The 16,191-nt window shown below is 41.5% G+C and overlaps 1 protein-coding gene across 1 annotated transcript in view; it reads left to right on the top strand.

Moving 5' to 3' along the window:
• Fam160a1 (family with sequence similarity 160 member A1) overlaps window positions 1-16,191 on the top strand; it is a 124,531-nt gene that overhangs the window by 33,046 nt on the left and 75,294 nt on the right. The window contains exon 2 of the mRNA XM_021158436.2: window positions 9,386-9,609. Within this exon, the coding sequence (XP_021014095.1) occupies window positions 9,505-9,609 (105 nt within the window). The 5' untranslated portion in view covers window positions 9,386-9,504. The remainder of the gene's footprint in view (window positions 1-9,385; window positions 9,610-16,191) is intronic.

The raw sequence follows: 16,191 nt of genomic DNA, 5'->3' as shown, positions 1-16,191 counted from the left end.
CCTTGAGCAAGCAGGTTCCAGGCTGGGGGAAGGGAGGCCACACTTTGGGGTCTGGGTTACCTTACATTAGGATGATATGCTCTAGTTCCATCCATTTGCCTGCAAAATTCACGATGTTCTCATTTTTAATAGCTGAACAGTATTCCATTGTATAAATGAATCACACTTTTTGTGTCCATTCTTCAGTTGAGGAACATCTGGGTTCTTTCCAGCTTCTGGCTATTGCAAATAATGCTTCTATGAACATAATAGAACATGTGTCCTTGTGATATGGTGGAGCATCTTTTGGGTACATGCCCAGGAGTGGTGTACTGGGTCTTCAGGTAGAACTATTTCCAATTTTCTGAGAAACCACCAGATTATTTTCCAACACACACACATACACACACATACACACTAATTAATTAGTTATCACACATCAGCTGAGTGGTAGTTCTTTTTCACATTGTTGTGATAGAATACTGGCAAAAACAACTTGAGGGGAAGGGTTTATTTTAGCTCTTTATTCAGGGAATACAACCCATCCCGTCAGGAGAGACTGCAGCTGAGAGGCTCATGACTGCAGGGGAAGAAGCCTGAGCTGACTGGCTACATTGAAGGGACAGACAGTGGGGAAGAGAACTTGGGCTGGAAGCTAAGCCAGGTTAGAAGATGGGATCTATGCCCCATTACCCAGTGACCCTCTGCTCTTCTTCCATCTAAGTCTCAGTACTTAAAGGTTCTACAGAGTCCCAAAACAGTGCCACCCATTGCAAAGGACCAACTGTTCAAACACATGAGTCTGTGGAAGACATTTTACATTCAGCCATACCATTTGACCCCTGACCTCCATAGGCTCATAATGTCAAGAACATTAGAAGTCCCCATAGTTGTACAACTCTAGCACTGTTCAAGGTCTCCTCCATAACTCAAGGTAACCTTTAACTCTGAGCCCCTGTAAAATCAAAGACAAAGTTCTACCCTTCCAGTGTTCAATGGCACCAAGCCAATATTCTGAATCTAGATGGGAGTATAACAAGGAAAAGAACAGATCAAAGAAAATCAAAACCTACCAGGGCAAGCACCAACCATGCAGCTTCAAGTCTGACACCTAGAGCTCCCACAGGCTTGGGTGGCCCTGCTCCTCCAACTCTGGTTTCTATAGCAAATGTAGACTCCTCCTTGGGTCAGTTTGACTGGGAATCTCCAGCTTGTTCCAGTGGGTGTGCTGCTTTCTTAGCTTAGGTGACATCTGGGCTTCAATTTCCTACCGTTGCACACACTCCTAGGTGCTTCACGAAGGGAATCCTACTCAGCTAGACATTGCCTAGCTTCAACTGCTTGGTGTAAGCCTTCACACTATAAAGCTTATGTTCTAGGTTTTTGCAGAGTGGCACAGCAGGGACGCTGCTGCCACATCCAGCTTGTGATGTAGCCCGGCCACTCTCCTCCACAGCTCCAGTGGCCTTTAAGCCCTGAGCCAGGGAGGACATTGCTCTGGCAGTCTAACATACAGCTGTGCTGCTGCTCTGCCTCCTCAGGCACTATCTATTTTCTCCTTTAAAGAGAATTTATATTTTTATAGACTAGATGGATGGAGTCCTGTCCTCCAAAGACCTTTCCCATCATCCCAATAGACAGTGGGAGGTTTCTTTTTAATTGCACTCAGTCTCGTAACAATGACACCCACTTTGCATCCTTAAACTTACTCATGCTTCTTCCCTTGCCAAGCTGCACATTTTCCACATATTGCTTCTCCATGTTCTGCTTTCATTCATGTAAATATGATTAAGAACAATGAACGGTAACTTGAATGCTATGCTGCATTGAAATTTGCTCCACCAAGCAAGAGCCCTTGGACCCCTTTAAAAGGGCACAAGCACGGGCTTCACTGTGTATGTGTATTGGCTCTGTGGTCTTCTGAACGCCCTGCAGAATGGCCCAGTAAGCTCCGCCTCCAGCATACTTGGACTTCTGTCACCTGAAACCCCAAACTCCTCCCCCTTCCCCTAAGAGTGCTTCTGATATTCTACAAACCACATGGCTAGGTTTTTCCACAACCAAAACCTATTCAGTGATTCTAATTTTCTGCATTAGTTACTTTTCTCATTTCGCTGACAGAATACCTGAAAGAAATAACTTGAAAGAAAGATTATTCTCGGCTCGCAGTCCTGGAGATTTAGTCTATCACGGCAGGAATGGTGGGGGGCCTGGGGTGGGAGGCAGCTTGTTCCTTTGCAGTGCTGGTCAGGATGCAGGGTGTTGGGCCAGGACTGGGGATGGGCTGCAACCAGCAGTTTTGCTTCTCAGCAGCCCACTTCTGGCAGTTCACCCCAACTCTAAAGGCTCCCAACCTTTCTAAGTTGCATGCCTTCTGGAGTGCAGATATGTGAGCCTGTGAGGGTATTTCACACTCAAAGCATATTATTAGTTCACACATGCGGTACATGATTTAAAAAGTGGAAAGAGCATATAGTGAAATAAGTCTCCCTCTCATTGCAGTTCCCTCACCACTGAGTGCTCCACAGCCTTACAGTTCCTGTGCCTTCATACAGACCATTTCAGATTTATAGGTCTGTGGAAGAATGCTCTACTTTCCCCCCTTAAGTATGGCATGCTATCTTTGGTGTTTTATATATATCCTAGCATTCTTTCCATATGTATATATTATAAACTAAATATACACATAACATATATATGTGTGTGTGTATATATATATATATATATAGTATTTAAGAACCACTTCTTTTTAAAATTGTGACTTAGTATTCATTATATGGAAATACCATAATTTATTTAACCAGACTGTGTTGAGGAATATACAAGGTCTTCCCAATTGCTTGCTATTTAAATAGTGCTATACTGTGTGTCACTTGAGGTAGAGAGATAATAGTGATTAAAATAATGTGTCTGAGGTCTGACTTGACAGGCTCCGTGTCTGAAGCCTGAATTAGACAAGTTCCCTCTCTGTTTGTTTGGGTGTTTGTGATAACAAACTATCACTAAAGCTATAGCTCTAGGATCTGAACTACTAGGCTCTTTTGTATTCTATATAAGTTTTACAATGAATAAATCTTAAAAGTGGCTTTTTAACTTTTTTTTGAAGGAGAATAGTTGATATACCTGATGCTTTAAATGGCCTTAATAGTTCCAAACCAAATTTCAGGTATAAATTTGCATATTAATTTTGATTTTTTTTTTTTTTTTGCTTTTGCTTTTGATTCTGCTTTGCATTCAGTTGTAGGGACTTGGATGTGACCTAGTTGGAAGGAAGCCTGTTTTGTGAAATTAATGTGTAAAAACATGGTGGGATTATTCCTTGGTATATTAACCGTGCTCTGCAATCTTGTTAACTGTTTTGAAGCTTGCATTTATCCCAGCTTGAAGCCATCTGGAATGTGTGTATTAGGAGAGTTTTCTTCGTGCATATTCTGTGAATTAACCAAGGTGGCGGAATGAACAGTTACTTCCTTACTGAAATGATGGGTCAGAGTCAGACTGTGGCAAATTGAGGCAAGCACAGGAACACCAGAGGCCCGCTCTTTTTCTCTGGTCTAGCATTGCCATTCAATACTGTGAGAGAGGCGGGGCGTGGGGATGGAGTGGGGTGGGCTGGGCCCGAGGATTACAGCATGGGAGGATGTCAATTTAGTAAGATTTTGTTTGGCTCTAAGAAGAGGTTGTTTGAGGAAGTTGGGTACAAAATGAGCCCCCTCAGCTATTAGTTGTAATTGAGGGCAACAAGTTCACCTCTCTTCAGGTGTTCCCAATATTTGAAGAGTCGTCACCCTTAGAATTTTATGTGGTAAGCACATTTACGGTAATAGACTTTTTATGTATTTAGTAGCAACCAATTTAGAGCATTCCAAATGTGTGGTCTAAAACAATGAGTTTTTCTACTGACAGTTGTTGAGGAAAAAGGCAAAGATTACTAATCACAGAAATGGTGTTGAGTGGTTAGTTTTTAGACTGTGGATTTCTTAAAGGAAATGTTCTTCAGTAGTAAAGATGGACAGATACAAACTCATTGCAACTAGAATTCCTATGCGTTGTTGTCCAAAGGCCTTTATATTTCATTGGTGGTTATCTGATTGTAACAGCTTTGATAAGTACATAAAAAAAATTATTTGAGCTAGAAGAGACCTAAGGAACAAAGATTGAGTCCTAAGCAGTTACCTAAGTGGGTTTTAATGAAGACCTCCCTCCTTTGCTCCTTAAGGTCTCACAGCTCTTAGAGACGGAGCTAGAGCCTGTACCCCACCTGCTAGCTTCAAGGCTAAGTTCTGAAGTGGAGACTTAATGCTTTTAGGTCCTAAGCTTAGCTCTGAACTCTTAGCTCTCTGCAAATCAACAGAACTATCAGGAGGAGATGAAGTAGAAATGTAAGGGAGCCGGCCTGGCCTTTCCAGGGTTCTGGGTACTGCTCTGACCCGGCACGCCAACCCTGAAGATGCAGCACTCCCTGACTTGTGTTCACGACCTACTTTTCTTCTGCTCCTTTTGGTCCATGGAACACTTTGTCATATATCTTCAAATCCCCATGTTCACAGGCCCCTTCTAAGTAGGTTTGCAAATATAGGTAAGTTTCCCTTAATACAGTCTTGTTTTGGCTCTGTTCTTAAAGGTAGCTGTCCCTTTGCTTAACTTTTTTTTTTTTTTTAATTTGGAGTGCAAATTTTTGTTTCTTTGAAAAACACAGAAACATTATGGGAATATGGTTTCACCTCAATACCAGGTGTGGGCTATGAGGCTGCTTCAGATTACCCACAGCAGCTGATCACAATTTGCCTCGTGCTTTAGCAGGGGTGTGATTTTTGCCAGCTGCAGATAGCTTCTGTGATTGTGTGACCTTAGAATTTTGGGGACTTTTCAGAGGGTTTATAAATGCTAGGGTCTCAAGAAGGAGGGGTGTGTATGAGGTCTTGTTGGTTGGTTATGGTTTGTTAAGAAGTTATGTGCAAAGAAGAAACAAGAAGAGCTTAGATATCCTCACAGCAAAGAGCAAACCTGCTTCAAGGAACTCAATGCCCTTAATCAGCAGGAAGTAATTTAATAACAAGCCCACCCACCCCCACCCCTTCCCTCTCTATCCTTGTTTCTCTCTTTTAGGGTTGAAAGGATAGAAAAAAAACAAAAACAAAACAAAGTTCCTGATAATGTATTTTTTTGAGGAATGCCTAACTTGCCTAAGTGTTGTAGCCTTCCAGAGAATAGGAAGTCAGGCTGCCTGGGCGTGAGGTAGAGGCAGTTCTACCTGGGACGAGGTGTGATCAGGAAAAGCAGAACCTCAGCTTGTTTATAAAGCACTGGACTTCACTGGGACATTTTATCCATGCGTGTGAATGTACTTTGTTCTCAATAATCTAGGTTTCTTGCTGGTCTGCTTCTGAGGACATAGGGAAAAGGAACCCTTAGGACTTCCACTTTGATGATTATGTCTCATATTGTATAATTTTGTAATATGGAGCATATGTTTATTCTTTCATAACCAAATGCTAAAATATATGGCCATTCAAAACAGGGCCAATAAAACTATGTCTGATTCTTATGGCTGCTAGTCCTGTTACCATTAATATTTAATGTAAATTTTCTTTCCATATTGATGAAATAAAACATTTCCATATATAATATTAAAGATAGAAATGTAGCCAATGGTGATGTCTTTGGAAACGATATAGTCAGTTTTGGCTTCATTGTGAAATTTTTGTGATTAAATTCTAGGCTGTCATAAATGTATTTTGACAAGCTATCTCTTTTTATCCTTACTCCACCAAATAAAAAATTTAGCAACTACACCATGACACCTGTTTGCTACCACTGTTACAACAGTACTCTGGGGATTTGTGTATCTGTGTGTGTGTGTGTGTGTGTGTGTGTGTGTGTGCTAGTGATTTGTTTGAAGGAAGAAAACAATCACTTGTTAAAGTGGAGCATTGTGAGGAGCTCTCTCAAGCGTGGGATTTGAGTATTTATTTATGGGAAGTGTTTGGCTCTGTATGAAGAGTGACAAATGCCACCCTAACCATCCCAACACCACATGGCTTAGACTGAGAAGAACAGAGGACATAGAGAAATGACTACCATGCTTGTGACTCATACATTCTAGTTAGCGGTCACTCACCTGTTTCTAGCTTTTGGCTTTTTTTTTGTCTCTATGCTTCATTTGTTTCCTTTGGTCATGACCTGAAAATGCAGAAAAATGATGGGAATAACATAAACCCGGGGAAAATACAGGAAAATGTAGACAATGTATTGAAACTGGCAGACAAGGAACTAGAAGTCCTTGACTCAGAAAGGACTCAGCTATATCAGAGTCTTGATATAGCTGTCCTAGATATGGAGCTGTCTCCCTCAGGTTCCTATTGCCCCAGAGAACACCTGGCATTTACTTCTCTGCTAGCTGGACAAAGGGGAATGGAAGCATCGGGTGTGTTTGTAGTGTTTGTGGCTAGGTTGAGGATCTTCTGGCACAGGTTTTTCTGTCTCTAATTTAGACTATCTAACTTTCTTCATTTCTTCTTTCTCTCCCAAGTTTTATTTTTGCTGTTGTTTCTATATCCATGACACAGTTTGAATCTTTGCAAGCCCCCCATCTTAAAAAGTGTGATTGGAAAAGTATAAACCAGTGGAGCTGCGTTTTCCTAGAAAAGATGGATAACCTGAGGGAGTCAGGTCAGGGAGGCACTGCAGCCCTTAAGAAGAGTATAACGTCCTAGAAAGTGCTCTGGACTTGGGAGCCAGAGACATATCTATTTCTACTTCTATCAAAGCTGACTTGTAAGCGCAGAGCCTTGGCTAAGATGTTTTTCCTCTGGATTGCATTCTTCCATCTCTGAGAATTCTAAATATAAGTTCTCTCTGAGAGCTGTATTAAAGCACCTTAGATAACAGCATTCTTCCCCCTTCCCATTTTCTTTACTCAGAGGCAATTAGGAGGATGGATGTTGTTCTTTGCTTTGAAGAAGGACTTTTAAATCCAGGAGTTGGAAAGCATCTTAAGATGTCTTGCAGTTTTTCAACCTCTGGGATAAACTAGGTGCTTTGATTGTCTTCATTATCACTATAGCCTCTGGATAAAGGTATTGGTGATGTCTTAGGCGTATAATGCTTAGGGTGGTGAGGACGTTGACTCATAATCCGGTTTTATCACTAAGCACACAGCTGCAAACTTAGACATTGATAAACAATAGTCAGGTATCCTAGGCCAAGTAAGGAGACCAGGAGTTGTGGTCCGTGGTCTGCAAATGTGGGGCTGCTGCTCCCATTATTTCAACCATCAGCTGGATCCAATGAAGCACAGCTGCTTGTGGCAAGGGCCATGGCCATTGGCGGACAGTGTTCATGGAAAACGCCCATTTGTATTATTAGCAAATACAGGTTTGGGAACACAAATATATCTACAGTAAACATGACTATGGAAATTTTCACAGGCCGTTTTCCTCAAGTATGTGACTGTAGTCCTTAGATAGGCCTTCCTTGCTGCATAGCTCAGTACACTACTGCTCTTTGATTCTTCTATAAAACCATACTCGCAATAATTATTCTTGCAAGCTCTCCATTCTTATGACTAACCCCTGTTTTAAAAATCCTTTTATTTTGAATTGTCCTCGCACCTATAGGAGTTCTTGCTTTTGAATGTTTCATGTTTTCTTGTGTTTAATTCTATACTCACGAAGAGCTTTTCCTAGAAATCCAGCTTGAGTCAGTATCAGATCTGCTCTCACATTTTTGTGGTTGGTGGAGGAGAACAACTGATCACTGTTCCCTTTGCGACATCCTTCTTATGCATTGAAATTAGCTCCTCCAAACCTGCACACGTCTGCAGGTATTTTTCACATCTGTCTGACTGACTGACTGTCTGTCTGTCTTCTATCTGTGTTTGCGTGCACACGGACTCACACACACACTCACACATGTGCATGCCATGGAAAGTGTAAAGAGATCAGAGGATAATTTACAGTCTTTTCAGATTTTCTCCTTCAACTGCGTGGGAATCTGAGTATTGAGCCCAGGTTGTCTGGCTTGGCTGCACGCTTCTTTACTGCTGAGCCATCATGGAGACCCAAGTCTGAGGACTTAGCATGGTTCTCTGATAACTGTAATCACTTTCTTCAGGACTCTCTCCAGTCTGTACACTGAAAGAAATGCTATTGTGAGCTCTCCCTAGTCCTTCTCTGGGCTGATTGAACTGTCTGGATAGTACTAAAGTCTTACTGCTTTTGTCAGAGACTCCTACAGATTCAGGACACAGTCTGTGACCTTAAGTTTTTCCAATGAAGATAGTATCATAGCTAGATTTTCTTTATATTTCATCCACACAATTCATTTTTTATTTATAAGTTTCCCACACTATTTTTTTGTTTTGGATGGGTCACTCCTAACCAGTTTGTCAGGGTTACTTGGATTCCTATTGTATTTTAGAAAAACCAGAAACCTTCACCTACTTTATAGCCATAAAATGATTGAGACTCAATCTTCCTTCTTTCCTTCCTTCTATTTTTTTTTTTCTTTTGGTGATGTAGGATCTCTTGTAGCTCAAATGTTTTCAATTTCACTATAAAATTATTGAGAAACAAAACAACAAAACTCAACTGTATTGGGTCAAGGAGTCTAGATGGTGTGTGTGTGTGTGTGTGTGTATTCTAGTTCACATGTGTGTGTGTGTGCGTGCATGTGTGTGTGCTTATGTGTGTGCTGGTGTGTGTGCCTGTGTACATGTAAAAATGAGCAGTTGATGCTATGGGTCTTCCTCGATCACTTTTCACTTTATTAACTGAGGTAGGGTGTGGTCTCTCAGTTGAAACCAGACACTACTCTTGTGGCTAATCTAGCTGGCCAGCTTGCAGTAAGGATTCTCATCTCTGCTTCCTGAGTGCTGGGATGGATAGGCACAGCACCAACCAAGCTCTTCTGTAGGCTTGGGATCTGAACTTGACTATTCCCATTTGCCCAGCAAACCCTCTATTCCCTGGGCTGTAGCCTCTAAAGCTCACCCATGGGTCAAAAAACTATTTTTCTTGAGACTGTTGACTTGCAGTTTTCTTATTACTCTGTGTTTCATAAACTTTGATGAAAGTCAATAGCACAGTTCTGACCTAGTTGTAGAAACTAAACTTGGGTGATTTGGTTCAATAATTTGTGGATAATGAATGCTTTTAATGGAGAGAAGAAACCCCATAATTGTTTAATACATGCACATAGGTTAGTGGCACCTTAGTTTACAATTTTTTAGTAACAAGCTGAGGGACTAGGAGATGTTTTAGGTTGAATATAGATAATACGCTCTAACTGTCATATAGCTACTCTTTGTGTTGGATTTTGTCTATCCTTTTATTTAAATTTAATAGCTAGTGTCTAGTTTAATATATGAACATAAGATGCATTTTTTTTATTATTGTCATTACAGGTTTTGAAAAATGACCATGAAGACCGAAGAAATTACATTTTTAACATGATACTTGGAGTTAATCACTGCTTATGGCATTTTCTTGAAAATTAAATATGACTTAAAAGCGTCAAAGGTTTATGATGTCATCGGTTTCAACAGAAAGCAAACTCCAGCAGGCTGTGAGCCTGAAGGGAGTTGACCCAGAAACATGCATGATTGTGTTTAAGAACCACTGGGCACAGGTAATATATGAGCTCCATGTCTTATGCTGCTGTCAGCACTCCCCAGCCTCTGTCACACTGAACCAAGATTTCCTACTCTGTGACAGCTAGCTGGCTTTCTTGAAACACTGGGTGGGAATGGCCCTTTCAGTCAAGAGAAAAGCAGCTTTTTCCTCCTGATTTCCAACAGTGTGTATCTGATTAAAAACACAGTTTTCACAAAGGACTTGTTTATGAAGTATTTACTAAGTACTATGCTAAAAACTTCAAATCTTCTATATCATTTAATCTTCTCCAGAAACCAATAAGGTAGTTGGTAGAAAATGGGTTAAATGACCATTTGGAGGTTCTGCAGCCAAGGAATTACCAAACCTGACATTGGTACAGAGATCTCAGTCTCTTGAGTCCAAAGCCGGTGAATCTGACCTCAGTGCTTGGCCATCGTCAGCCTTGTGAGCCCTGTACAGTGTAAGAACAAGTACCTGGCTGTATGTGAATCATCTTTTCTAAGCCCGTTAGTTTCTATGGATGATTCATTCTGACTTCTCTGTAGCTTTTCTCTGATCGGCTGGTATGGGTAATTAAGGGTTGTATGTTTAGAAAATTTACCAGCCTGCCCCTTTCCACAGAAAGCTTGCGGGGAGTAAAATAAACAAAATCGGTGGGGGTTTTTTTGTTTGTTTGTTTTTGTTTTTTCTACTTGTCTGACGTTATACTCCCCAGGTGAGCTGGTAAGTGGCTATTTATGTGACAGTTTTTTAATGACTACCAGGTTCCTTCCTGTGTCTGGAAATAACACATGGGTTAAACTCCCGAGCCTGTAAATCACAGCAATTATAGGGGGACACAGTTTAGATCAAAAAAGAGCAAAATCAATTCTGCTTCTGGGTTGTTCCCATCTTGTAGTTGCTTTTCACTGCTCGATGTAAAGCTTCCATGATTTTTTGTGCTTTTCCATTACTCTGAGTTATTGTTCACATTTTAATGGATTTACTGTGGGTACCGAGGACACCACTCCTATAAGAAAGAAAGTAATTCAGGGTGATTCTTGATAATTAGATAACTACCTTTGGCTTTGCACGTTTTAAAGCATTTTAAAACAGCAGCTCCAAAGTAGGCCCGTGAACCCTGAGAGATACCTGTTTGAACGTGTTTATTATTTTGTGCATATACTATGCACAGTGTATCTGTGTATCACTATATACTCAGTTATTGATTTACTTAAATATTTGTGTCTATTTTTAGAGTGGATTGCTATACTGCTGGCATTTTCAGCTTATCATCCATTTGACTGGTGAAGCCTATCTTTTAAATGTGAAATCTTTGCCCTGGGGCCTCCTGAGTTTGCATATAATACATTTGATTATGAACCTTCCTCCTGAGGTTACTGTGATGTGATCCATTTGGCTTTGGGTGCTGGGCTTAGAGACCCTGACCTCCTGATGGTGTGTAGGTACATCTGCCCTGCCCAGTTCTGTCTCTTTATCCAAAGCAGTTGGAGTGCTGCTAGAATGTCCTGTGTCAGAAATGTGTCTGCCTTGTTTTCATACTGTTGAGAGTAAATACTGGTTCTAGAATTCTACTGGTCATTTCTATACCCAGTATGAATGGCCTTGACATTATCAGACACTGTGCGTTATCTGAAGCACGGTGCAGGTGCTTAGCACCCTCCTGTTGAACTATACAGAGCTGAAGATGAGACTATCTTATTAGAGGGAATGATGTTAGTCGTTAAACAGTTCCCACTGTGAAGTGTGAGCCTGTCTGATGATGGTCCAACCATTTCTGTAACTTTGGCTAGGGTTTCTTTATTAACAAAAAGAAAGGACCTTTTATTAATTTCTTTAGACTTGGCTTTTCCTTCTAAATAAATCTGGGAAATGCCATCAGTCTCTGTCTACAGAGGTTCCGGGAACCTTTCCATTAACTATATGAATGAAAATACTGGCTGAGAAGTTAATTCAGGTGGGTGTCTAAGTGGCTGTTTCCCCTTAGAGGTTGAGTTAGCCAACAGTTCAAGTGCATCCCTGGAGCATCCTAGGAGGGACAGCTACAGGAATCGAGTCAGGGCTGGCATAGGTGGGAGTGGTGGAGGAAGCCTCAGTCTAAGCAGCTTGATTGTGGAAGAAGTTTCGATGGCAGAGGAAGGACACATTTCAAGAGGAATATTGGTAATACATGCTGTTTTGACTTTTTTTTCTGGTGAAAAAGAAGGTTGGGATGGCAAAAAATTTCAAGTAAGGAAGCGGTATGGACTGGGAATGGAGCCCTCCTGCTGTCAGGACTGGCTGTTGTGAATTCATTTCTGGACTTGCATACCTTGGCTTTTTACTGTGGCTTCTGCTGGGGTGAATAAAGGCCAACTCAAGTTAAACTCTGACTTGTGCACATTTGTACCTGCCGGGACTCCAGCCCCAACTCCCCCGAGGCAATCAAGAAAACCTGAAAGGCCTCTCGGAATGTGGCGCAGTCAGGACTAAACAGCTACCTTTTATTTACTGGAGTGTGCCAGTACACTTAACTGCTCAGTACAATGCTTTTGTTTACCATAAATTAGGAAAAATGAAGGCAGCAAAAGTCTGTGCTATCTAGAATCCATCTGTGTTAGGATCCTTCAGTATAAATTCAACATAACTGACATGCATTTGACAGGCTCTGTTGTACTATTTATGAGTCCCTACTATTGCAGAGCTTGAGTTGCAGAGCTAACAGGGCGGGTGGTGAGGGAGGTTGCTTTCTGTCTTGGCCTATACTGTCTAGGGCATTTAGTTCTGTATCTGGCACAGCTCACATCCAAGGCAGTCCATCATTCCAGGGATGAGGTCTTGAGTTGCCTGGTACTGCACTTGAATTTCCAAAATGCCCCTGGATGTGATGTCATAGCTGAGGAGCGCACCACAGACAACCAGGAGAAGCCTCCTCCCTAATGGTGACCCTGGAGAATGGAGGTTTAGGAAGTTGTGCCTGGCCCATGCTTCCTCTCCCCTTCTCGGGTGGTCATCTTTTACCTTAAGTTACAAATGGACCTAAAATCTAGATCCCTCTAGTTGGACTTTCCAGTGGCTTGTGACCACCCACAGGCCGGGACGGCACAGACCATTCCTTAGATTCTAGCTTCGATTCTAGACTCCAGAATTGAAGTAGCTTCTGAGAATCCAGAATTGAATTTTCTTGACATTAGTGTCTGCCATTATCCTTGGCAAATGTCCTGTCACTTCATGCCTGTGTGCTGAAGTGCTTGCTGCTCTTCTGCTGCCATGTTCCCTCATTCAGTTAAGTGCTGCTTTCTACAGGACACATTTGGAACATCATTTCTTCCAGACACTTTCATGCTTTCACTCTGCACCCCACCCAGGCTTTCTTTTACTGTCCCATCTGCCACCTTACATTGTAGTGGTCTGTATAGCATCTGCTTACCATCACCATTGTGAAGCTCCTCAATATCAGAGGTGTTAGTGACTCATTTGTATTTCTGCTACCATAATTTAGTACAGCATATTGTAGATGCTCAGCAAACCCTTGAACAGCAAGGCAGCGAACCAGAAACATGTTAGAAGAGCCAGGCAGTTTAGGAAGCCAGTTTAACCATACACTAATTTTAAACCATTGTATAATCTGCTTCCAGGAGGATCTTTGGACTTACCTTCAGCGATAAGAAGGAGTATGTACTTATGTTGAATTCTTAGTCATTTACAAGAACATTGTATAATAAGGCAGGTTATTGCTTTTATCGCCTCTGTATCTTTGAATTTTCAGCATGCAAGAGGGTTCAAATGGAAGGAAGCACTGAGCTACCAGTCAATAAACTGCTCAAGTAAACAGGCAGATGAATGAAACCACCTACCCTGGTTATGTCTCATGGCACACTTGTACTTTGTGACTGCATGCACCTTGTAGTAGTCATTGTCTCCTTACTTGTTTCAAGCAGAGAGACAGAGGAGGTGGTGGTGGCATGGGAGGAAGCTAGGCAAGGTGGTGTATGTTTGTATTTCTACTAGCTTGGCAGCAGAAACAGGAAGAGCAAGAGTTCACAGTCAGACTAGGCTATTTAGTGAGTTCTAAGCTAGCTTGGTCTACATAGTTAGACCCTTTCTCAAAACAATAAGAAAACAACAAAAATTATATTTCCATCCATCTAATAAATAAGCTAGGTCTTCTTTTTACTGAAAATTCTGTACTCAAAAAAAAAATTCTGTCTTTAAAGTGTCTTGTTTGTCTTATGGCATTCTTACACTGTGTGTCTGTGTGGATCTTGTTCTGTTCTGTTTATTGTAGACAGAGGAAATGAGTTTTTTTTTTTTTTTTAAATGGCCCTGCTAGGTTACTGTGATTTTGACACAGAGTAACTCGAGAAGAGGGACTCACAATTGAGAAAAATGTCACCACAAGACTTGTCTGGGGGCCATCCCTTTCTTAACTAGTGATTAATGTAAGGAAGGCTCAGCCCACTGTGGGTAGAGCCACCCCTGGGCAGGTGGTCCTGGGTAGTATAAGGAAGCAGGCTTAGCAAACCATGAGGAGCACAGCAGTAAGCAGTGTTCTTAAGCTTTAGTTCCCACCTCCCAGTTCCTGCCTTCCGTTCTTTCCCTGGCTTTGGATGATGTACTACAACTTGTAAGATGAAAGAATCCTTTTCTTCCCCAAGTTGCTTATAGCCATGGTGAATATCACAGCAAGAGAAACCACAAGTAAGAAGTGTGTATTAATTATACATCATAATTAGTTCATTATGGTACTTTCATATATGTAATATGTATTTTTATCATATTCACCTCTTATTACCCTGATTTGTTCCCCCCCACACTCCTATTGATCCCTGCAAAAAGAAACTTTTTTTGAATAAAACTGACAGTGGTGTAAACAAATAACAAGAAAATATTGGCAGACATTTGTGTCACTTAGCAACACAGCAGTAATAGCTTTCCTGGTAGGGCCTGTGTCTCCAGCGTTCTGTTTTCTGAACAATCTCACGTAGCTCACATGGCTTTGAGCTCTTGGTCCTTGTGTTTCTACCTCCTAAACCTTGGGATTAAAGGTGTGCACTGCCACACCCCACCTTTATTATATCTTAAAATCCCTGATTCAGACAAGCCTGTGCAGCTTCTGATATAGCTGATATCATGCAAGTGGAGTAAGTAAACCTATTTTACAAGGGTGTTATAGTTTTACTGTTAGACGAAAGAAAGCCAGGCATGGTGGCACATGCTTACAATTCTAGCTACTCAAGAAGACTTCAAGTTCAAGATCATCTGGAGCTACATAGCAAATCTAGGCTACTGCAGCTGGCTTAGATTCTGTCTTAAAAGCCAAAACAGACAGGCAGCAGCAACAACAAAACAAACAATAGCTTGAGGATGTAGCTTTAGTGGTAGGGCATGTGCCCAGTGTAAGACAAGGCCCTGGGTTCGATCTCCAGTTCTGAAAATAAGAGAAGGCTGGCAGGCAGACAGGAGGGAAAGGGGAGAGGGAGGGTGGATTGAAGGAAGGGAGGGAAGAAAGGAGGGAGGAAGGGAAGAAGGAAAGAAAGAAGGTAGGCAGGCAGGCAGGCAGCTGGTTTGCAGCCCTGGTAAGACCCTGTAGAGACAGGTACTCAAGGAATGTCTCAAATGGAAAGACTCAGCCATTAAGTAATGAGCAAGGACACAGTGTAGTTGTTTGGTACATAAAGTATAATTTGGCCCATGACAGTTAAATTCTCCCCTTCTGTGCAATGAAAAAATGTTGCTTAGTAACTTTATTTTTTCCACAAATGCCACTTTAAATTAGAATTCCAAAGGGTTTGGAACTGTGAGTTTTTTCACGTGACTCTCTTGAAATAAGTATGCCCCAGTCAAGGTGGCACAATTGCAGGTTTATGGAAGACATAGACCAACAGTGAGATTGACTGAACCCAGTCTCCTGGCGGAGAAACACTTGTGTTTATCACAAAGAATAAACCATCTGGTAGCTTGAGGTAGAATTATGTGGTTAATATGGACCTTTGCTTTGTTTCTTATTTAGGGTTCATCAGTATTTAATATTCAAGCCCATTATCACTGACTGATGGGGCCATATTAGGGACCAAGGGTGGGAATATCTGATGTTCTTTAAAAATCGTACCCTTAATAGCACTCATATCTAAAGGTCAGACGGCTTTAAAATTAGGTTAAATTCAGCTGTTAGGTTAAGTGTAGCTGATCTGATGGTAATTTGAAATCCATTGTTCACACTGTTCGTTTTGTGTTTACTTTTAAATTATGTTAATTTATACATGGGATTAAATAAGACCTAGGCTCATCTTCGCTGCCTCTCTCATGCATATGAAAGATGAAAAGGACACTTAGCTATGTTGAGTGCATCTATTGCCTTTAACTGAACTGGTTTAATTCACAAGTATGGGCTTTTATCATATGCTGACCACTTTATTAAATATTATTTTCAGTTTAATAAGGTAAACTTGCTTTGTAAAGAAAATGTTTACCGAGTTAGGGAAGCAGAAACCGGCCTGAGTAGGGCCACAGGCCTCATCCGGCCGGACCAGCACCGGTGTAGCTAGAGCGCAGGGTCGGCTGACACCCGCCAGCTACCCACGACCCCCGCCACAGGATTTTGAGACTGCTGGTG

The sequence above is a fragment of the Mus caroli genome, chromosome 3 (assembly GCF_900094665.2).
Source record: "Mus caroli chromosome 3, CAROLI_EIJ_v1.1, whole genome shotgun sequence".
Taxonomy (NCBI): Eukaryota; Metazoa; Chordata; class Mammalia; order Rodentia; family Muridae; genus Mus; species Mus caroli.
The sequence above is the reverse complement of the archived record's forward strand: the minus strand, read 5'-3'. Positions and strand labels throughout refer to the sequence as shown.